Here is a 24641-nt window from a genome sequence, read left to right as displayed (position 1 = left end):
GAAGCCTTTGATAAAGTCAAAGAATACCTTTCGAATCCCCCAGTCTTGGTCCCTCCAGAACCAGGGAAGGCCACTTTTCTTGTATCTGACAGTCTTGGAGAACTCTTTCGGTTGCGTCCTCGGGCAACACGACGTAACCGGAAAGAAGGAGCAAGCAATCTACTACTTGAGCAAGAAATTCACCGGCTACGAGGCCAAATACACTCTGCTGGAAAGGACATGCTGCGCTCTCACGTGGGTTGCTCAAAAGCTGAGACATTATCTCCAAGCCCACACTACGTTCCTCATAAGCAGGTTGGATCCTTTGAAGTATATATTTCAGAAACCAATGCCTACTGGGAGACTAGCTAAATGGCAAATCTTGCTTACGGAATTCGACATAGTCTATGTCACTCGCACGGCAATGAAAGCCCAGGCGCTAGCAGATCATTTGGCCGAAAATCCGGTCGATGAGGAATACCAGCCATTGAGTACCTACTTTCCAGATGAAGAAGTAAACACCGTAGAAGTGGTCTCGGAGGACGCTCATGTCTGGAAGATGTTCTTTGATGGAGCCGTGAACGCCAAGGGTGTAGGGATTGGGGCAATTTTGATCTCGCCTTCTGGTCAGCATTATCCCGCCACAGCTAGACTTCGTTTCTTTTGCACAAATAATACAGCTGAGTATGAAGCCTGCATCATGGGCATGCATATGGCAATCGATCAGGATGTCGAAGACTTACTGATTATGGGAGATTCTGACCTGATTATCCGGCAAGCTCAAGGCGAATGGGAAACTCGGGATGTCAAACTTATCCCTTACCGACAGCATGTGGAGGACCTCAGCAAGCGCTTTACATCAATAGAGTTCAGGTATATCCCGAGGTGTCACAATGAACTGGCAGATGCACTTGCTACTTTGGCTTCAATGCTACCCTACCCGGGCAACGCCCACGTCGATCCTTTGGAAATCCAAATCAAGGAAAGACACGGTTACTGCAATGTAATCGAGGCGGGATCAAATACGCAGCCTTGGTACCATGACATCAAGAGGTTCCTGAAGACACAAGAATACCCCGAGCACGCTACTGGAGATCAAAAGAGGACCATTAGGCGACATGCAAGTGGTTTCTTTCTGAGCGGTGAATTGTTATATAAGAGGACCCCGGACCTCAATCTCCTAAGATGTGTCGATATCGAGGAAGCGAGAAAGATCATGCACGAAGTACACGCAGGTGTGTGCGGACCTCACATGAACGGGTATGTCTTAGCGAAGAAAATCCTTCGAGCAGGTTATTACTGGATGACCATGGAAAAGGATTGCTTTAGCTTCGTTCGGAAGTGTCATCAGTGTCAGGTGCACGGTGATTTGATTCATGCACCTCCCACGGAGCTGCATCCCATGTCTGCACCTTGGCCATTTGTCGCCTGGGGCATGGACGTCATTGGAACAATCGAACCAAAGGCTTCGAATGGACACATGTTTATACTAGTTGCCATCGATTACTTCACAAAATGGGTAGAGGCTGTCACTCTCAAGTCGGTCACTAAAAAAGCTGTAGTGGATTTTGTACACTCAAATCTTATCTGTCGTTTCGGTATTCCTGCGACTATCATTACAGATAACGCAGCAAACTTGAACAGTCACTTGATGGGAGATGTATGCGAGCAATTCAAGATAACGCATAGGAATTCTACTCCTTATCGGCCGAAAGCCAATGGTGCTGTGGAAGCGGCGAACAAAAACATCAAGAAGATTTTGAGGAAAACGATCCAAAGTTCCCGACAGTGGCATGAGCAGTTACCATTTGCATTGTTGGGGTATCGCACTACGGTACGCACATCAGTAGGAGCGACTCCTTATCTTTTGGTTTATGGGACCGAGGCTGTAATACCGGCAGAGGTAGAAATTCCTTCGCTTCGAACCATTGTCGAAGCAGAAATCGAAGACAGCGAGTGGGTCAAGACTCGGTTAGAGCAATTGACTTTGATTGATGAAAAGCGAATGGCCGCGGTTTGTCACGGACAGTTGTACCAACGAAGAATGGCCCGTGCTTACAACAAGAAAGTCCGACCCAGGAATTTCGAAGTAGGTCAGCTGGTACTGAGGCGTATTCTGCCACATCATGAGGAAGCCAAAGGGAAGTTTGCTCCAAATTGGAAAGGCCCATACATCATAAGGAAGATATTGCCAAGAGGAGCGTTGTATTTAGGTGATATCGAGGGAAATGACCCCGAAACAGCAGTAAATGCAGATGCAGTCAAGAGATACTACGTCTAAATTATACTCCAGTGGTCCTGACACATTTGAAAATGACGAAGGTTTTATTCCCCACTACTCCCAAACACTACCCAATTCTCTCTACAAGCCTTTGGGCCGCTTACAAAAAAAAAAAACAAGAAAACAAAACATTGATTGAGGCCTGAACTACGTTTGACTTGATTCCGAAAGGATACGTAGGCAGCCTCTCCCTGAGGTTCAGTCACACCAACAATAAAATCCCATTCACCCTGAAATTGAAACCGGGGCACGTCGAGCAGTTTAGAAGTTAGTATCATCTACCTCTCTTTACCAAGCACAAGCCTTCAGATCAATTACCAAAGATAGTGGGAAACCAATAAGCGTCACAAATGGAGACCGGCACACTCTGAATTGAGAGAGATAAAATGAGAGAGTCTCGTCGGTGAAAACCTTCGGGCACCACGAGGCGACGGGAGTAGAGAAACCAAAATGAGAGAGCTTGTTTAGTAAAAACTCACAAAGAGTGCTATCAAGCGATGACAGGAAGAGAAATGAGAGAGGTCAGCCGGCGAAAACCCGCAAAGGGCGCTGTTGGCCGAAAAGAATGACTCCACCCCAAGGAGGTCTCGGCAAAGTTCCACCGGTTTGGAATCACAGATCCGTTCTGGTTCAGGGAAACGCAAGTTCATGGAAGGTCAGGCGTCCAGTCCAAAGAGCATGTCATGTCATTTAAAGCCAGCGTTATCTTCCTCAGATAAGTCTTTCTCGTCCCAAAAGGGACACTCCCTTCCTGAAATTTGTTTTCTCCTTTCTTTGTTTCTCTTCGAATCCCTTTTATGTTTTAACCCCAAGTTCAGGATACACCGGAAAGGGCAGGTGGCAGGTTTGTTTTCACGGAATTCCGTTTCATGAAGGAAAACACCCCGTTTCGTTGGTACGTCTGTCCAAACTTGATGAATCATGATGTTTGATGGCGTTCGAAGTAAAGAGGAAAAAGAGAAATTTCCCCAGCAAGTCCGCCTTCGGACGAATCCCCACAGAGTCTCCCCTTGTACAATCCCCCACAGAGTCTCCCCAATATATATATAAAAAAAATAAAAAATCCCCGTTGGAATTTCCCCAGCACATCCCCAGTGAGTTCCTTTGAAAAAAAATTCCCCAACCAGCTTACCCCAACAAATCCTAGAAAGCCCGCTTTGAAACAAATCCCCAGCATGCCCCGTTGTACAAAAATCCACACAAAGAATCCACTTTCTAAATATTCCCCCCACAGAGCTTCCTTTTGTACAAATCCCCACAGAGTATCCCCAATAAAATCCCCGTTGAGAATCTCCAAGCAAGATGGGACAAAAAAAAGAGAAAAGAAAAAAGAGCCTTACGAGGCAAATCATCACAGAATCTGGAAATACAAGCCTGAGCAGTCTAAAGGGTTTCGACATATGAATCAAATCAATGGTGGGACTTCGCAACAGAAATGAAGACGCAACGAAGCAACCGGGAACGATCAAGGTCACCAAACCGACCGTCATTTTCGAACTAACAATTGTTCTTTGTCTGAAAAGTTGAAACAGGTATAATCCAAGACAACCGTGCAAGAAGCAGGTGTCGCCCAAAGAAGAAGGTACATGGGTACAAGAAATATTTTGGCAATAAGGAATTCACTCGAAAGGTAAGTTTCCACGAAACTCCCTTTTATCTTCTACTAAAACAAGAAAATTCAAAAAAAAAAGAGGTCAGTTGTTGTTCTCGAATTTTGTCCCCATTCAATCAGCATTAGGGTTTTAAACCCTAAACTGACCTTTTTCCTTTAGTCAGCATTAGGGTTTTAAACCCTAAACTGAACTTTTTCCATTCAGCCAGCATTAGGGTTTTAAACCCTAAACTGAGCTTTTCCATGTAGTCAGCATTAGGGTTTTAAACCCTAAACTGAACTTTTTCCTTTAGTCAGCATTAGGGTTTTAAACCCTAAACTGAACTTTTTCCATGCAGCCAGCATTAGGGTTTTAAACCCTAAACTGAGCTTTTCCATGCAGTCAGCATTAGGGTTTAAACCCTAAACTGAATTTTTCCTTTCAGCCGGCATTAGGGTTTTAAACCCTAAACTGAGCTCTTCCATGCAGTCAGCATTAGGGTTTTAAACCCTAAACTGAATTTTTCCTTTAGTCAGCGTTAGGGTTTTAAACCCTAAACTGAACTTTTTCCTGTAATCAGCATTAGGGTTTTAAACCCTAAACTGAACTTTTTCCTGTAATCAGCATTAGGGTTTTAAACCCTAAACTGAATTTTCCTTTTAGTCAGCATTAGGGTTTTGAACCCTAAACTGAACTTTTTCCTGTTATCAGCATTAGGGTTTTAAACCCTAAACTGAATTTTTTCATTCAGCCAGCATTAGGGTTTTAAACCCTAAACTGAGCTTTTCCATGCAGTCAGCATTAGGGTTTTAAACCCTAAACTGAATTTTTCCTTTAGTCAGCATTAGGGTTTTAAACCCTAAACTGAACTTTTTCCTGTAATCAGCATTAGGGTTTTAAACCCTAAACTGAACTTTTTCCTGTTATCAGCATTAAGGTTTTAAACCCTAAACTGAATTTTTCCATTCAGCTAGCATTAGGGTTTTAAACCCTAAACTGAGCTTTTCCATGCAGTCAGCATTAGGGTTTTAAACCCTAAACTAAATTTTCTTTTTAGTCAGCATTAGGGTTTTAAACCCTAAACTGAACTTTTCCTGTAATCAGCATTAGGGTTTTAAACCCTAAACTGACTTTTTCCATTCAGCCAGCATTAGGGTTTTAAACCCTAAACTGAGCTTTTCCATACAATCAGCATTAGGGTTTTAAACCCTAAACTGAATTTTCCTTTTAGTCAGCATTAGGGTTTTAAACCCTAAACTGAACTTTTCCTTTCAGACAGCATTAGGGTTTTAAACCCTATACTGAGCTTTTCCATGCAATCAGCATTAGGGTTTTAAACCCTAAACTGAATTTTCCTTTTAGTCAGCATTAGGGTTTTAAACCCTAAACTGAACTTTTCCTTTCAGCCAGCATTAGGGTTTTAAACCCTAAACTGAATTTTTCCTTTTAGTCAGCATTAGGGTTTTAAACCCTAAACTGAACTTTTTCCTTTCAGTCAGTCTTAGGGTTTTAAACCCTAAACTGAACCTTTTTCCTTCAGTCAGCATTAGGGTTTTAAACCCTGAACTGAACTTTTCCTCTTAATCAGCATTAGGGTTTTAAAACCCTAAGCTGAACTTCTCCCCAGTTGGTCGGTATTAGAGTTTCAACTCTAAAACTGAACTTCTCCCCAGCTAGTCGGTATTAGGGCTCCAACCCTGAACTGAGCATTTTTATCTTCCTTCATCAATTTTATGAACTTCCTAGCGAATAATTCACGAAATTTTCCTAGTGAAACTGGGGCAGAAAATTTCGTTCGTCTGTTTGTTTTCTCCCGCAGGTCTAACCTCGAGCCACACGGATCGAAACGACCCACGAATGAGTCTCAACCCAGAATCAAAGGAGAAAAAGACAAAAAAAAAAAGGTGTCCCGAGATATCGGAGTAAATGGAAGGTGGATCGACTCCAACATTTGATTAAGATCTAGAACTCTGCCAGTCACGCCTCGCTCAGCATCCCAAAGAATAAGCAAGCACCTACAACTCGCAAGCATCAAGGTTCGGATCGAAGTCTACAAGCAAAATCAGCTAAGACCCAAGATCAAGTCGCAAAAGAATCATAGATAGGGATCTTGTAGCTAGCATGCATATAAGTATTTAGCTCAGTTTCAATTTTTCTTTGGCTGTAATAAGGCGGTCAGTAAAGCAACGGTAACAACACCAACAGCAGTAACAACAAGCATTGCAGTCCCATGGTAGTCCCAGCTACCGAAACTTCCCGAACTACATTGATCTGATTCCTGTTTAGCCCAGGATATGTAGGAAATCTTTGAAGCAAAGATTCGGTCAGATCTTTCAAAACATGCTTCACACGGAGTAGTCCATAGGCAAAAATCGCTCATATCCGCTCACTTTATCTTTGCACGAAAACTCTTCGTGTTTCCGAACAAAGAGGGGCAGCTGTGAGCACGTGATTTTTGTTTTACGCAACAACCGCTCCAAAAGAAACAAATAATAGCAATTGGTCTTGCTGTACATTTGTTGGATTTTTACGTGGCATTTTTGTTGTTAGTTATTTGTGATTTTCCCACGATTGTTTTATTCAAACAAAAACAAACAAAAAAAAAGTATATATATATATATATCTCGTAAAATATATATGTGTGCATCCTTCATTGTATTTTGTCATTAAGTGTTTAGTATAATTAAATGTCAATGCAAGTGATAATTGTTATTTTTGAGTATTAATTAATATTGGTATGATTTTATTTTTTATTTTTTAGGAATTTTATTTTTAAGTTATAAAAAAGGGAAATATTGGATTTGGGCCAATAATTTCGAATGAAATTAGGCCCAAAACCAATACAAACGACCCAGTCCCACCAGGCCCTCTGCAAGATGCCTTAACGACGTCATACAGGCGCCATCTCTGTGAGCCGTTGATGGATTCAAAGGAACGGCCCAGATCTGGCCAATCCTTTACTTAAACGACGTCGTATGAGGCCTTTTAATCACAGCCGTTAATCCATTCCTCATCCTACGGCCAAGATCACTTCCCCATAACCCATGATGAACCCGACCCATTTCCACCCGGACCAACCCAAACCCCGTTTAGATGAAACGACACCGTCTCTTCTAAGCCTTCAGATCCAAGCTGTTGATCTTGATTGATCCAACGGCTAAGATCAACCCACCCATTCCATATATAAGCCTACTACCATACCCTGACCCCCCCCCTATCCAAGACCCCAGCCTTCGTCCTCATCCCCTTCCCCTCCAAACCCTAGCCGCCCCTATATTCTTCACCATGAAAGCCGGCGGCATGAACGCCGGTGACCTCCGCCTGAACACCATAGAACCCCCTCACCGCCCTGAACATTGATCTGTTGGCCGTTTAGTTCGAATCCCTTCCCACCTTCTCGAATCTTCATTTGAAGATTCGAGTCGGAACCCGATTTACACCAATCGACCTCAACTTCACACCAGACAGTCCCCAGACCCCCCTCGTGACCAAACCATGCTTGGTTTGGTCCGAATCTGACCAGGGAAGCACGAATCCCAGATCTGATTTTTTTTTAACCCTAGGTTTCCTCGTTCCTGTTCCATATCTGTTTAAGCCAAAGAGATTAAGGTCTAATGGACCTTAATCGAAGTGTTTCTCATCTGAGAAACACTTCGATTAAAGTCCGTTCAGCCTTAAGAAAGGCCTGTTCGAATCCAACCTGAGGCTCTTTGATTTTTTCGGGATTTAAGGTGAGTTTTTGTTTTGTTTTCTTTTCTTTATTCCATGTGCTGATTAAAGGTCTGTTCATGTTTTGTTTTAATTCGTGTTTTTGAATTTTACCAACTGTGTCCTGTCCACCTTGCCTGAACCTCTGTGTTTGATTGAGTCTTTCTCCTACTTGTTACTGATAATGTGTATATGTGTATGTGCTGTGCGAACAATTGAACTTCAAACTTTGACTGATCAACTGATTCCTCGAGTACAACTTTGTTTAGTCAGTACAATTCAAATCATGTGTTCGATACTGTTAAATGTCTGATTTTTGGCTACGATTGTACATGTTATGATTAGTATAGTCAAGTCGACATATGTCGCCAATTAGTTTCGATTGCCCGAACAATAACCAATTGACCTGCTTCTGTTAAGCATTGCTTGAATCAATTAGGAACTGAGTTTAGTTACTTATAATTGTCAATTTGATTTCAGAAATCTAAGGTGTAGTATGTAATTGTAATCTGAATTGATGGCATGTGCACTTGTGCACAACATGTGCATAAAGGCCCTTTTTGAATTAAAATAGTTTGACAGCATATGTTGTCAAACTACATTCTGCTGCCCATACTCTACTTTAGTTTCAGAAAAAATAAACATTACTCAAAAGTGAGTCTGCCAGGGAATATCATGGGGGTTTGTTTTTATTTAATTGTTAAGTGGAAACTGAAAAGAAGGCAGCACATGGGAGGGTGTTCTGATGGTCTAAACAGGCTGTTAAAAGGTTGATTTGGGGCTTATAAAAGGGGGGGACTTCCATCAGTTTAGAGGGGGATTTTTTTTTGATATACACACACACAGTCAGACATTGATAAGAACAGAGTGAATTGAGAGGGAACACTTTTAGGAGAGTGAAGTTCTGAAAAACAGAAAACTGGAAAAGAACTTTGTTTGATAACTCAGACAGACAAAACTAGAAATTGCATTCTTCTCTGTTGTCTTGATTTCACTGGTCTTGACCTGTTTGTTCAATACTGATTTCTTCTAAATCCAATTGAGTCTGCTGGTTGTCTGTTGGTTTACTCTGGAACTTGGTCTAGTTGGGTTCTTGATTCTACTTGCTTCGCTTGTTGCTGCTGCTGCTATTCTGCTTTCTGCTGCTGCTGACCCTTTTGCTTCCACTTCTTCTTTGCATTTCAGTATTCAGGTACACATTTCGAGTCCCATGTTGGTGTTAACTGTAACAGTTCGAAAGCATGAAATGAAAGGAGTTTGAAGAAGTTTAAATGTCTGTTTGTAATGCTCATGGTATATTGATTTCTTTTGTATAAATTGATTAGTGTGTAATTCAATAGCAAAAAATTAGTTAGTCAATACTTAACTGAGTTTTAGCCTCTTGCATCTTAGTTTATAGTTGTTTGTTGGTATGAGGTGAGTAATGGTACAGTACGTAGAATGTACGGATAATTGACATAGCGACTGACCAGATTCCTGTTTAGCTATAATGATATGCATAGGACAGAATACTTCCACCTTACACAATGATGTTCTGTTTTATTTTAGTTTCTTTTATCAGGACCCGCTAGGCAGTATATAGGAGCACGTTCGAATCCCCATTAGTAATAATGCCTAGTGGTTAATTCCCTTAATCTAGCCTAAATGAGTCTAGTTTAAATTTAATTCAAGAAATGTTTCGGATGTAAACATAGCATTTTGTCAGCTCGTATGTAATTTCTTTGTCAAATTAGAACATTTCTCATAAAGTATGACGTTTTTTTACTTTATAAATAATTAATCAGAAATTGATAAGAATTAGGCCAAAGCATATACTTGAATTAACATGTATTTTCTTTTATTTTAGAGACGAACTTAATAGGAAAATATAGTCACTGTAGGTTTATCCTTTTAAATAAAAATGAGACGAGCCTCGACAAACAAAAATGCACAAGCTGCGGGGCCCTCTAAATGTATATATTAAAATACTTAGAATTCGGGACAGGCCGTTTAGCGAATTTTACGGCCTTCCCAAAATAACAATACGCTAGTTGCTTTAGGCGCACCTTTAATAATTTAACCTTCTTAAACACGGGTGCACATTGATGTGACCCAAATCCGAATCTCAACGGAGTCAAAATGTGTCGACGACCACGGGTGCATTGATTGTGACGTGGTTCGAGATGCATTTTCACGACGTTGCAATTCTATAAAAATAAATGATAATAATAAAAGCGGTTTAAACTTAATAAAAGCACATAAGTCACAACATGTATTTAAATCAGATATTTAGCCATTATAACAATTTAAGCGACCGTGCTAGAACCACGGGATTCGAGGGTGCCTAACACCTTCCCTCGGGTCAACAGAATTCCTTACTTAGAATTTCTGGTTCGCAGACTTCATTTGGAAAAGTCGAAAATTTCCTCGATTCGGGATTCAAGATAAACCGGTGACTTGGGACACCAAAAGCCAAACCTTTCCCAAGTGGCGACTCTGAATAAAAATAAATAATCTCATTTCGAATATTGTCACTTAAATTGGAAAAACTCCCCTCGCGCATTCTTACCCTTCGGGGCGGGGCGCGCAAAAAGGAGGTGTGACAGATATAGAATGTAAAATAAATATTTTAAAAGTATATGGAGTTACCGGGTGTTTTTAATGGGTAGACCACGTAGATTGTCCTTATAAATTCCATGCATTCTTTACTTGAATTGGAGAGTGATGCAAACAATGAGAAAATACGTCTTCCATTCTCTAGCTCCATGAGCACAATGAGGTTCACAACAATCAAAGAATAGTGCAATGAAGACATAATGGGTATCATATGTAGGAGAAAATTGAACCTTTATGCATTTACAATTTACATACCTATAAGTTGTATCCTTTCCCTCTCTTCCTTCTGGAATCACTTTGCTTATATTCATATAACAAAGTAATAACTGATACATTGAATTCAATCTATCTCCACATTGCTTGTAGGCAGAGACCAAACTAAACTGAAACCTATCCTCTATGAAAATCCGACCATCATTGAACTTCCTGATGATGTGTGAAGAAAAGACTGACTGAAAACTTGTACATATTGACCAAAATCTGTACAGCTCAGTCAAACCTCAATAACATAGATGGCGGATACTCAAATTCCGCTGTCCATATATGATCAGAACTTCAAAGCTCAAATAAAAACAGCGAGAAACGTCATTGGCCTTGTGTGGTTGCATCTCCACCGTGTATATAAACTGTAACTTGTCATTGACGTGAGCATCATTATAAGAGCTTCCTGAGTCCCTCAATCGATTCTGGTTATACTGATATATCAATCCCAAGGTATGAACTCTTTGAAAGTCCAGATTAGAGAGAAGTCACCTAAGCATATACACAAGGAACTATTCCATTAACTGTTGCAACTAAATGCTAGGAATGCTCGTCTCCGTCATAAGCTCTCTGGTCTGCGCAAGAAAATCCTATACCGCCTCAACCTCCTTAAGAGAGAGAACGTCATCACGCGGATGAGCTTCTTCAACTTGAACATCTACTTCATCACCAATTTGTACACCAAGAGACACCCAAGAAGACGCTTGAACTCCAATCTGCAAAAGGTTTGCATTAGATTACAGTAAAAACCAGCAAGAGTGCAATAGAGAAACCAACAGAGACGATTAAACCCGAGGAAAACCATGGGAATATCTTTTGCTCCTAATATACTGTTATCTATGCTTGTTGTGTCTGAGAGAAAGGGAGGGGACAAATTGATATTCCCTGTTCATGTCCAGGGGGGAAGTTGTAAAACTTGCGCTAAAAGTTTCTAGGTGTCGTACATTTTCAAGCACCAAATCTGGCACATATTAAGTCAAAAAAAGATCAATAGAGATTAAAAAAAAACATGACTTGGTGAAAATAAGCAGCAGTTAATCATAACCCCTCTGTTGATTTGCATTCATAAAGAAGCACTAGCGTTACTTAAATCTGTGGCTTAATGATCCAATACAATACAAGACAATTTCTTAATAACCAAGAAAGCCCCGAGTACCAGCGGTGCACGGGCCGAAACATGGCAGATAATGGGTCCGCCCCTCTACCCTTCTCCACTTAAATATCAGGCTTGTCTCCAGAGGATTTGAGCCAGTGACGTGCGCCTAACCCACACATCACCCTTTGTGTTCTTACCACTAGACGAAAGCCCTGCGGCTACAAAATACAACACACTTTTGACTCATATATTGCCTCTCATAACATATCTGTTGCAATCCTTTGAAAAAATCTCAAGCTGGGGTAATCTCATACAAATCCTAAACGACATAATATGATTCTTTGAGAGGCTTATCAGTAAATTCATCAAATTCAAATGCATACAGAATGGAAGACACTATCATGCCCCAATTCCTCATATAGGGATGCGAGGAAGATCCTTGGTCCCACTTCATTTTCTATAGGGGTCCAAATCTGAGCTTCTTTCAATATCTCATAAATCCAGATATAATAGGGACCTCAAAGATTGACTTAAAAGAGAGTTGACTCTGAGAAAGAAATGGGACGCCCCAGTAGCAATGTAGAAACAGCGATAAAAAGCAAGAAAGGGCCAACAGCGATTCGTGTTAAACATGGGTCCTCTAGCAAACAATTATAGGCCATATATCAAACACTTGGCACATGCTGAAGGAATGACACACCAATAATTTCAGCTTTGTTATTCAGCATAGTTTGAAGCAATTATTATCTCTTACCTCCGTCAACAGTATTGCGGCTATTCGATCTTTGATGAATCTAAGGACCAGGGCGCGAAACCGTTTCCCTTTCGGTTGCCTTCTCAAGTACTCCAGTATCCAATAACGAAGACTGCTGCTGGAGAGCCTCCTTACAACTCTGGTTGTCATGTTTACTGTAGACGCAATGCCTTCCAGCTCCCCAGCTGAGAAGGGAAGAGAATCACCTCTAAGAAAGGCTTTTACCTATATACACAACAAAATGAGTATCAGAACCTCATAAAATTTTGTTGCCATTTTAGTCATGCATACATTGCTTAGGCTCTGCATGATGCAAAATCATTTCATTAACGTGGTAGACCAAGGAGAAAACAACTGCATGCATAATATTTTACTTGATACTGAAACCAAAAGCATCAATCATTGAGAGAGCAAGTACTTCTACACTAGCATGAACACAAAAAAACTCTACATAGGATTTCTATCCAGGTTTGATTAAGTGTAAAAGACAAAGTATATCCCATAGGCAATGCCAAGTTGCAAATTCAAGAATGCCCTATGCCTAATAGATACTGCAGACAATTTCATTTATATAAACTGCAGAAATATTAGCAGCAATAGTAGTTTGAGGTTTGAAGCGCTTGCCTGGTAATGGGCTGCGAGATCCATATATCTTCGGATAGGGGAGGTAAACTGAACATAGCCTGGAAGTCCCAACACGCCATGGCGTACAGGATTCCTGAAATCCATTTCAGCTGCACGCATAATTCGAACAATAGCAGAACTCCTGACAGGTCCCTCAGGAAGGTGTTCAAATGCAGATGTGTCGATATTAGATTGAGGCTGTCCTCTGTATGGTAAAGGAATGTTGTTATGAGAACCATAAGTGGCTATAACTTCCCCACAGAGTATCATCATCTCAGAAACAAGCCTCATAGCTGCATCAGCCTGGTTTTCAACATACAACTTGATTGATGGCTCTGGATGATCTGGATTGGTCACCTTAATTCGTGTTTCTAAGGTGCCTGTGTCTATAGCACCCTGCAGAAACATTCTTTGTCAATCTTTGGATCTTGAAAATCAGAATGCGCTGCAGCATGATAGTAGACAATCTTCTTAAAACACTAGAGCCAACATGGATAGTATCATGCAGTAGTAGTAAATTGTACTACAACTCTACAAGAATGCTGGTTATAAAGCTTTTAAACTTACGACAATACCTCATACAACATTTATCATTTGAAGCTCCAGAAGAGCAGCTTCAAACAAAAGAAGCATGCCTGATAGGTGCAAACAAAGAAGTCAAAAAATTCAAACAACATCAATATTGCAAAATTTTAAATACAATCATAGGCCAGATATAACTCATGATTTATTGAAGTAATGCGCAAGCATCTGACTGCAGCAAATGCAAAATCAAACATGCTCAGATAATATACAAGCACTTGTGCATGTAGCTTTGTGAGAGTAGCTCCTCTCAGCCAGAGTTCGGTGGAGAAAGGTGAAACTTGCTCTTAATTTCCATCAATGGCCAGATAGCTACCCATAGGAAAGAAGATTTGAAGTCTGGAAAATTACGATGCAACTACCTGTTCTCGACGCCATCTTAACCGGAGTGCAGCTGCTTCAGAAAGAATTTTTAGTTCAATCTCTTCTTCCAGATTCAAATGAAGGAGCTCTGTTGCACTCTCATAGGTTAACATATATGTTGGCTTGATGATTGAGTTTTCCACCGAATATTCTGCAATGCTGCCAAATCCATTAGGTTAATGATTTTCTCCAAAATGTTCATCTCTTAATCTTTTTTAAATCCACAGCATGACCTCATTTAGAAACAAGTCTTCTTCGAAACAATAAGTTCCTCATATCATAACAATCTTCAAGATCCAGAAAATGAGACAAACAATTGAGAATTCATGACAAATTCATTTTTTTACAGAAGATTAAACCGAGCAGCAACCCCAAAATGAATATTTAAGAAACTTCTCACTAATACAACCAATAGATATACAGTAATCAGGAACCAATATTAAAAGCAGCAAATTCCTAGGCTCCAGGATTGATGGGATATCAGACAACACAATTCTTGGTACAATTGTCATTGATAGCTAACCTGCCATCAGAACGCAGCACAACAGACACAGTGACAGCATTACACAGCTTTCCTTGTTTCAGACTCATGCCTTCCATGGCCAACCTTTCAGGAAACATCGAATATGTTGCAGTAGGCAAGAATATAGAAGTTCCTCTTCTTCTGGCATCTCTGCAAAGAAAGCACCGTATTAAAATAACACCTCAGAAAGTTACCACCAAAACCAACATTTTAGGTATATGATTATGTACTTGTCTATTATACTTCCTGGCTGAAGTAAACTAGTTGGATCTGCAACATGTATCCAAACTTTAATCCGGCCATCCTGCAGCCTTGTTGCACTCAATGCATCATCAAGCTGCAATGGCTCGTGCTTTAGGAACTTTGAGAATTATATTTTAGAAAATTGCATCTTAGAACTCCAACACACAGTCAAAGCACAAAGGACATAATTCTCCCATGAAACCACAATGTATACCACACCTCATCAGCCTCATCAACATCAATCGCGTAAACCTTCAGGTGAGTCAGGTCTACTCTATCAGCCTAAACACCAAAACAACAGTAAATCAATGATCTGATAAGATAAATAAGAAATAGACACGAATGGAGTTTAGAAATAATAAATGCTTCAAATTATTTAGACAATTAACGTCTCCATTATGGTCCTAGACAAACCAAAAGGTTCTCACCGAATCCAAAAAAAATTGCAAAAATAGAGATGTTAAAAAAAAGAGGGACAAAGACATTGAGTTTCACTTAAACTACTACTCCCTCAATCCTAATATAGAACTTGTGCAATTGTGAGCTCACCATGGCTTATCTGGCATGAAAGCCAGAATATGTAGCTCATGCCACCAATTCCTCCTCTACAGCTGCTAGAGCAGTTTCTCAGACGCATTAATAAAGCTAATGGTCGCAACTCACTCTCCCTCCCTCCCTATGTGTGTGTGTGTGTGCGCACGCAAACTTTTTGATAAGTATGTACAATTGGGCTCTTGACAGATACACGTAGAGACAAATGTAAAAAAGAATTGCTTTCTAACAAAATAAACATCATCTGAATCACGTACAACTGCTCCTTTGAAGGGTAGTCTTCAAACTCATCAAGAGCTTTGATAAGTTTGTTAGAAAAATTTGGATGTTATATAAACCAAAATGATGTCATTGATTGCACACCAAGAAGGTGCTGGGAAAATAGCAGTGTTCAGTGGCTCAACTACCTTACTTAACATATTTGTCACAATCATCTATAGAAACAGGAATTTTCTCTTCCAACAAAAAGAATATGAAATAAGAAGAATTTGGAAAATACAAGATGCTTTTGGGAAGGAAGGGCAGAGAAAGCTAGATTCAGAGGAATCTGCACTCAATACTGCACGTTTATAACAGCAAGTCAGTACGCATAACTAAACTTATTGACATATCTACCTATCCCAGCAGCAGCAGCTTCCCCTCCCCGTCCTTTGGTGGTTCAGATCAGGACATGTTTACAAGTCATTCATAAAGACAAATGGCAGTCCTTAGAGGATCACACAAGGCTGACTCTTTCCCCAAATTCATGGTAGAAAGAGGTAGTGTCTAGTTATTTGCTGCTCAGGCATTAGATATTTTACAAACCACTTCTAGGGAAACCTGATAGAAGACTTCTAAGGAACATAAAAGGAAAGTTGGCAGAGTGTCATAACTCCATCTATTTGTTTGATGTCATTGAAGTCAAGAAGGAGTAGTATTTTTGTCTTCTTAAGTCAATGAAGTCAAAAGTTGAGTTCCAACTAGAACTTCAATCCCGAAAACTGCGCATTAAAAAGTGATTCCTTCCCTTTAACTCCCTGTATCTCCATATACGTACTTAATAAGAATTCCAGATCAAACAATGATTTGAAAATACCCAAGATTTAAAATGTCTCTGAGCCAATCTGTAATACCCAAGTCAGAAACAAACCCAGTGTAATACCACAAATGGGGTATGGGGAGGGTAGTGTATATGCAGCCTTACCCTTACCTTGAGAAGGTATAGAGGCTGTTTCCGGTAGACCCTCGGCTCAAGTAACTGTAATACCCAAGTCCATGAACAAAAGAGTATAGCCAGACAGGTAGAAATATAGATGCATATGTTGATGTTATAAGCAGAAAGCTTAAAGGCAACATTACCTCATCAAGGTCTGGTGATGAAGACAAAATACTATCTGCGACCGACAGAATCTCTTCTCGATGATCAGTAGGGATGTTTAACTTTAACAAATCAAGATTTACATGTACAGGAAAATACCCTATATCTATGAGGAGATTCACTGCTGCAGATGAGGTCTTCGCCAATCCCATGGCCTTCAAAATCTAAAAGAGTGCAAGACAAACAGCATGATACAGTTTTCTCTTTTAGTTTTCCATCCTTTTGGATAAAGAAAAAATGTGCATAACCTAGCAACTTAACAGGAAAGACCTTCAGATAGCAGTAAAGAGGTGTCTTATGTAACCAAGATAACAAATGTTACTCAAGTAAACTCCAGAGACTTTTCATCCAATAACCAAAGGTTAAGATTGATTACCATCCCAGCTGTTCTCTTTTGATCATCGTTTTTGCAAGCATCAATGGCAAAAGCTTCAAGAGACTCAATTTTGTGCCAGATTTTCTCTTCAGTCTTCCAGGAAGATCTTGGCGGTTTATCCTGAGGAGGCATTTTTTTAGCAGATCGCAGTAACTGTATAAGTTCCTCAAACTCCTTCTCTGCAGTCTCTTTAGCAAGCTTCCTTCGCAAAAGTTCGCCCACCTAATTTTTTTAGGCCAAGCAGTTACTTAAGCAAAATGAGGCATTTATATAACAAAGTGAGAGAAAATAAGGAGCAAAAAGGCCACGAAGCAACCATGAAAGATGGGAAGTTTTGAAGGCAAGTCTTCATGTAACTCTCTACAAGATTATGAGAACTAATGGAACAAGTAAACATGCAAGTCAATGCATGTGTGTTGCACATGGTAGTAGCAAGACGGAACACAAAAATACTTCATTGATCTTACCCAAACATTTAATACACACACATAAATTATATCAAAGACATTAATGTTGAAACATCAGAGGAAAAGGAAAATACTTGATGAACTTACTACCATAGAGGTTGCATTCTTTATTTTTTATTGATACTACGCTATAATACTGATATTGAAAAGATACAACAACAAAGAAACCTAGTGTAATCCCATAGGTGGGGTCTGGGTGATATCGAAAAAGTGTTACAATTATTTAAGCTCTCTTGATTTAAACACTAATATCCACAATATGTTCCTTTTATACGATAATAATTTAAAATTTATGTAAAACATATAGTACTAAATTAAAATAGATATGTCCAGAAAAAAATTAAAATAGATATAAATAAGACTATAAAAGAGAGCAAATTTATAAAAGAGAGCAAATTTCTAAATGTAAATTTTTGTGATTTTATTAGTTTCTTACCTAATATCAGGTTGGACTATGCCTCCTGTCAAAAGAGTTTGTACAAGGGTGGCAGTTCATGTGTAAGCATACCTCCTTACAACTCTACTATTGAACTTCATATTCCAAAGAATCATTAGAGTGTTTACCTCATTGAAATAATTTGATAGACGATCATGCTAATCTAGTTTCTAAAAGGATATAGGGCTTTATATGTTCACTTACAAAATTAACTTGAAAATTTCATCATCTCTGACCAATTGAATTATGACCTTTATCTGAGCAAATGATATTTTTTCAAATATAAAGATACTTTCTTGCTTTTGCATTCTACAATTAATAAGCGAGAGATTGAGCAGCATCCGGTTACAAAAAAGAGTCGCATCCAGTAATAAATCGGGTCAGAAGGGTAATTTTGTAATACATCAATATTAAATAATTTCATTGGCTGACGAAGACGGTTTTTGTAGCTACCTTGAAGGCTTGTATCCTAATGGACGATTTTACCCTTTAATTTATGTCATTACATTCAAAAATATCCAAAATATTCGTTTGGGACCCACTCTTGGTTACTGTCCACATTACTTTGTCATCTGCCTATTCTCTTTCTAACTTTACAAAACGTGGGATTCCCTAGACAGTAAATCATTATATTTGGTTCAATTAAGAAAATGAAATTGAATGGTCTTGAAAGCAAATTTTTCAAAAGCTACATATACTTATGAATCTATGGTTAATTTGGATTAAGGTTTAATTCAACAAAATTACCATGGAAATTTATAAGACGGAGGGAGTACTTCAATGTTGTCTTGTATTTTTATCAAATATATAAATTTAATATCTTACTAAAATATACATATGAAACTAAATATGTAAGTAAAGAAATTTGTCTCCAAAAAATATTTTAGGAGTATATATATATTTGTGTGGCTATAAATAACCATATTAAGACCAAATTGAGAAGTTTAAAATTAATTTTCTTCTATAGAAAAATATCATTTTGTTTGGTACAAAGTAAATTTATTTTTGTACTTCTAACTAATTTTCACATGTCCATCATTAGCGGAAATGAGGATGTTGAGATGGATGTGTGGGCATACTAGATTGGATAGAATTAGGAATGATGTTATTCGGGACAAGGTGGGAGTGGCCCCTGTGGAGGCAAAGATGTGTGAGGCAAGGTTGAGATGGTTTGGGTATGTTAAGAGGAAAAGCGCAGATGCCCAGTCAGGAGATGTGAGAGGTTGGCCTTGGGAGGTAAGAGGAGGGGTAGAGGTAGACCTAAGAAGTCTTGGGGTGAAGTGATCAGGCGGGAGCTGCTGCAGCTTGAGCTGACCAAAGACATGACCCTAGATAGAAGGGTGTAGAGGTGGAAAGATTAAGGTGGAAGGTTAGTAGGTAGTCGTGTGTTTCCCTTTGTCTTCCCTAGTTCGATAGTATTAGTGCTAGTATGGTACCCTTTTTTCCTTAGTTTGCTACAGTCGCGTGTCTTGTTCTGTTACTACTTACCTTCAATAATTCCGTAGTTTGCTAGCAGGACTTCGTCATATTCTCGTGTGCTGCCTTGGACTTATTTGTCTAAATATACTATCTTGCTATCAGTTGTTATCGGTACTCCTTCCATATTCTTTGTTGTTATCTCCGATTTAGTTTTATAACTATTTGTCTTGCTATCAGGGCTTCCCTTAAGCCGAGGGTCATTCGGAAATAGTCTCCCTACGTTGTAAGGATGCATACATCCTACCCTCCCCAGACCCCACTTGATGGGATTATACTGGGTAGTTGTTGTTGTAGTTGTTGTACTTCTAACTAATTTATTTACTTATAATCGTGTATATTGCGTTTATATGTTTGAAAATTTATTTAAAGGGTTTTAGAAGATAACATTATTTAGCCGTAAATGTTCGACAAAAAGAGCATAAAAGCCACATTTTTAAATACATTACAATAAAGTTTATTTATGAAATGAATACATTCTTGCAATGTGCAAAGATTTATCCAATACCATTTACCTAATAAAATTATTCAGACAAAATTTTATATATTTACTTTTTTGTTTGTACATGTATCATCTCATTATATAAAAAATTTATATCATTTTATGGTGTGCATGAAATATATTTCATTGGTAGAATCAGTTACCAAATTAAAAGTTAACTTTTAACATTTTGTTTACTATATTCTCTCAAATAAAAATTTAAAACTAAAAAAAATTGAAAGATCAAACAAGATTAATATGCTAAGGCTCAGTCGGATTGAAAACTTATTGGCATATAAGTATATTCTAAAAAAATCTATCTAAAAAAAATTATTCATCTCAATAAAAATAAATAAAAATCAAAAGCAAGAAATTAATTATTCTTCAGCTTTTAGAATCTCTTGCAAGCTTTAATTTTTTGGGATTGGGCCCGGGCTTTGCACGGGCTAAAATAACTAGTATAGTTAAAACAGATGAGAAGATAATTCTTATATTCATTAATAATAATAAATTAGACATCTTCTTTTCCTTTCTTTTAGATTAAGATTAGTCTTAACCTTTTTTTCTTTTGATAAGGTAAAGTGTAAGATTAGTATTAACTATTACCTTATATAAAAAAAATTAAGATTAGTCACACGCTCTTAAAATTTCAAACTGGGAACCTCATTTCAGAGTAAATATAACAACTGCACAGATCTAACAGATGTAGATGAAAATGCCATTTTATCCTCATTCCTGTGTCAACAGTCAACTAACATGTCGGCAGATTGGCTGAATGGATTTTATCAGGTTTCAAAGACCAAATGAAAACATATGATGCATTCTTAGTAAACAAAAATAACTGATGGAGGACTATATTATACCTGGGTAGCAGTCCGAGGTCCATATACAGGAGAAAGACCTTTTGACTCCAGAACTGTGAAATACACCTCATCTCTCGATAACAGTAGGTGTGCACAATAGCTTTCAAGAGGCTCCGCACTACCAAAAATCATCTGGTTGAATGAGCAAAGGTCATTAAAAGAACAATGAATGTCGACGTCATAAGTTCCAGATGGATTACCTCAGCCAGTTCCTGAACTGTTACGGATTTATTTTTCTCCACAAGCTCATTCCATGCAAATTCAAGTAGTGCTGTGTCCTATCAGTGGCACTCAAAAAGTCAATACTTATCCTAAAAAGGGTAGAAAATTCTATATTTTGTCTCTTTATCGATTAGCAACTGCAAATTTCCTTTAAAAACAGCAAGAAGAACCAACCAAGTTATCCTGAGCTTTCTGAACAAAATCTGATATTTCTGTGGGCTCAAAGTTTTCAGCACCAGGAACAATAAAAGTTACTTGCTGTGGCTTAATGGAGGTCGTAATCCCATTCTGCATCATCAAAAACCAAATAATGTGCATCAGTGCCTAAGCGGAAAATAAGCCTAATAAACTAGTAAACGAACTCATTAATTTGTTTTTGAGTTTAAGGTCTATGTATTGACAGTATAAAACAATATTTACATCAGGTCACTTAAAAGATAATTGTAAGTAATCCAATATAACTCAATATGAAGCAGAAAGGTGTTCCTTTAAGCCCTAAAGTCGTCCGCTTTCTCACCGGTCGCAGAAAGTCTTTTAAGAAAAAGCTTTCGATCGAGAAAGATGGGAATTTGTGAAAGCGGGCTTATTGCAAACATTGATTGATAACCTAGAATAAATGATAGGTAACATATTATAATAGGCTAAACTACATTGATGGTGTATTAAATTCACCTGATCAGAGACCATCCAATTCTTTTTGCCATCAGGTTTAAGAGCAACTGCTAGCAACACCCTTTCAGAATCCTTCTTGAACTCCAGCAGTAGTCCTTTCTGTAGTGTTCCTTTTTTCAACTTGTCCTCAAGAAGTTCTCCTGTGCTTGCTAATTCCAGCCTATAAAAGATTCTGCATTAATCATTTTACACCTGAAAGCAACAACTCTATCTATCTTCTATACTATTATAAAAACATGAAACTCCAACAAGAGATGTTGATTGACTTTCTTATCCTTCGTAAGTGCATTTTTCGTTGGACAAAATTGTAATTATAACTAATATTAAAAACTTCATATTTCCTGTTTTAATTGTTTGGCCTTTATATTTTTAATTAATTCAAAGAACCTCATTGCTTCCCTGTACGGTTCTCCCAAGTTTGCATTAGAAATGAAAACCCTTCCAAAATACACACTTTCTTGTTTCTCTAAGTCTTAAATTAATTCTTATATAATATGAACATTCAATTAAAGAGTTTAAGTTATATGCACTATCAGTGTAAGGAATTTTCACACCATCAAGTCACTTTTACTTGTTGAAGCAGGTAACTTATCTTATTTTCAGGATTACAAATCTCACATTTTAAGGAGACTTATACGTAGATATTCTTTGAGTGATTTGATAGTGTAAAACATTCCTTGTATCGGTGTATATAACCTAAACTTCTAAATATTATTGCTTTGGATACAAATTTTGCACTAATTATCATGAGATGTGCAGTGCACGTAAATAGAGACTAGTATATTATAAAAAGAAAAACCAATGAGAAAATTAAAGTAGAAATAACAATAGTACTACAAAATGAGTAGAAGGTACTTGCTAGTAGCACGAACTCTGCCACGTTTGCGAATGGATGCGAGCTCTTCCATGACCATTTCGACGAGGTTGTGAACTGAATAGCTCCGAACAGTGACGTGGCTAAGAGGATAAGGCGTACAACGGAGAAATGAATGTAAATTCAAATGCTTTCTACTTCGGGAGGTGGTGAATTGACGGACACAGCATCTGCGTGAGGCGGCGAGCGGTGGCGTTGCGGCGGAACGGAAAATTACGCAGCTGTTCATGGCGCGAAGCGCCATTGGGGTTTGGTTGAAAGCTAGAAATTGGTGGTTGTGATAGTTGGAGATGTCATGTAGCAATTGGGGATTTCTTTTGTTTTGGTTTTAGAAGAGGCTTTTGGCCAGTTCCCGTTACTTGTTGTAAGAGTTATCGGATTTTTGGTTTTACTAGAATGCCCCTGTTATTATGGAAATTTTGTTAGTATCCAAAAATACTTTAGTCACATTCCCTAATGACTGGAGAAATTCAAAAATAGCTAGATTTACGACTGGTCGTTCAAAAATAGCTCAATTTCAAAAGTAATCGAAATTTAGTCACTTTTCATGTAAAGATAAACCTGAGCGAAAACGCTGTTCAAAACCCGAAAAATATGCCAGTATATTATACTGGAGTTCGGAACACCGGTGCTCCAGTCTCCAGTATATTATACTGGAGTCAGCAAAGTATACTGGTCCAGCATAATATGCTGGAGTTCATACACAGGTGCACCGAACTCCAGTATATTATGCTGGACCGGTCTCTGTTGCAGCAAAATAGTGGCTATTTTTCATTGACTTCGTAAACGCTGGCTATTTTTGAATGATCAGTCCTAAAACTGGCTATACCGTGCTATTTTTACCCGAGAAATCCGTCTGGAGCCAATCCTTTGGACCAACCGCAGTCTTCGAAACTAGGTGGATAATGGGTCCGCTCATCTACCCTTCTCCACTTAAATACCAGGCTTTACTTTGCATGGTGTGGGGGCTTGATTATATCAACTATGTTTATGTGATATATTAAAGTAAAGCACATTAATCAACTATAGTTAATTGATAAAACTATAAGGTCTATTTAAAATATATATGTCAGGCAATTATTAGTTTTGGTATAAACAGTGGATATGAGTAAAAATTTCATAGTTCACGTATTGTTAATTATTAAGTGATTGTAAAAGCTTACTAGCATTAATGTTTATACTGAACAAATGAATACAAGACAAATATTTTTTATACACAAATTTCTCAGTTAATAGCTATGGTACATATCCTTACTTTAATTTTTAACTACTATTAAAATTACGTATGTTGTGAGTACTTCGTAACAATATGCAGCATGTGTTTTTACTAGAATCAATCATATATATATATTCGTTTTTTATTAGAGGAAATGAGTCACTTACAATTTGAATAGAAGAAAATGACCTTATCAGATTTCTTCTATGGTATTTACACCCATAATAATTTGACTAGAAGACAACTATCACTCATATTAATTTTCTAATAAGGTGAGATTAAAACGTAGTATCGTTTCTCCAAAAAAGAAAAGCTTGAAGTTCTATGGTTCCTTAGCAAATCCATTCTGTTCGTTTTGTAACAACCTTAATCTATGGTCAAATCTGTAATTATGTTACTCAATTTTGCTATTCTTTTTTTTGGAAAAAATAAAATCCCGTGATAAATATATGCTTCTTCTTGTAAGGTCATCTCCAACCTTGCCTCATCCCCCATAATGGGGGAAATATTCGAGGGAATTTAGTTCCAACCCTCCCCCATTTTTGTCCCCAAAATGGGGGATGAATAGTGTTCCCTCAAATATGGGGTACACTATTCATCTCCCTCATTACTATTCATCATTTTTTTATTATTATTTTATTATTTAATCTTTTAATTTATCTCTTTATATATACTTAATTATGTTTATGTAATGTATTTATAATATTAATATTATATCTTAACTTTGGTGTATAATTTTGATAAATAAATTTTCGTGCATATTATTTTTATGTAGAAATGGCAGTAGATGAAAATGAACGATTTCAAGAATTTTTATTTCAACATAGAAGAATTAAGGACAAAGATGCTCATTTTGCATTTCGTAATGCATTAGTAGATCATTTATGGGAGAATACTAGAGGTTGAAGTTGAATATTTATCTAGTATTTCGAATGAATTTTATCGTTATGTAATATGTATTTAATTAATCTTGTATCACAATAATTTCACTTTTATTTGAATTATTAGTTAATCTATAATAATTGCTTACAAATTATATTATTTAAAA

At 38.0% G+C, this 24641-nt stretch overlaps 1 protein-coding gene across 3 annotated transcripts; it reads right to left on the bottom strand.

The window, feature by feature from the left end:
• Positions 1-10369: 10369 nt before the first annotated feature.
• Positions 10370-22714, bottom strand: LOC104211500 (ribonuclease II, chloroplastic/mitochondrial). 3 transcript variants are annotated; one of them, XM_009760560.2, is made up of 15 exons: positions 22359-22714; positions 21504-21663; positions 21006-21119; positions 20810-20887; positions 20610-20741; positions 16887-17108; positions 16492-16674; positions 16343-16390; positions 14821-14883; positions 14589-14695; positions 14359-14508; positions 13835-13994; positions 12891-13286; positions 12267-12491; positions 10370-11132 (listed from the first exon to the last, which is right to left on the bottom strand). In XM_009760560.2, the coding sequence occupies exons 1-15, from the start codon at positions 22619-22621 to the stop codon at positions 11007-11009; spliced, it is 2427 nt and encodes an 808-aa protein (XP_009758862.1). In that variant the 5' UTR covers positions 22622-22714; the 3' UTR covers positions 10370-11006. The 3 variants fall into 3 exon arrangements, with proteins under 3 accessions (XP_009758862.1, XP_009758865.1, XP_009758863.1); XM_009760563.2 differs by having other exon boundaries at positions 22363-22451; XM_009760561.2 differs by lacking the exon at positions 16343-16390.
• Positions 22715-24641: the final 1927 nt, after the last annotated feature.

This window comes from Nicotiana sylvestris, chromosome 7 (assembly GCF_000393655.2).
Source record: "Nicotiana sylvestris chromosome 7, ASM39365v2, whole genome shotgun sequence".
In the NCBI taxonomy this organism is placed as follows: Eukaryota; Viridiplantae; Streptophyta; class Magnoliopsida; order Solanales; family Solanaceae; genus Nicotiana; species Nicotiana sylvestris.
This window is presented reverse-complemented; position numbering and strand designations above follow the sequence as displayed.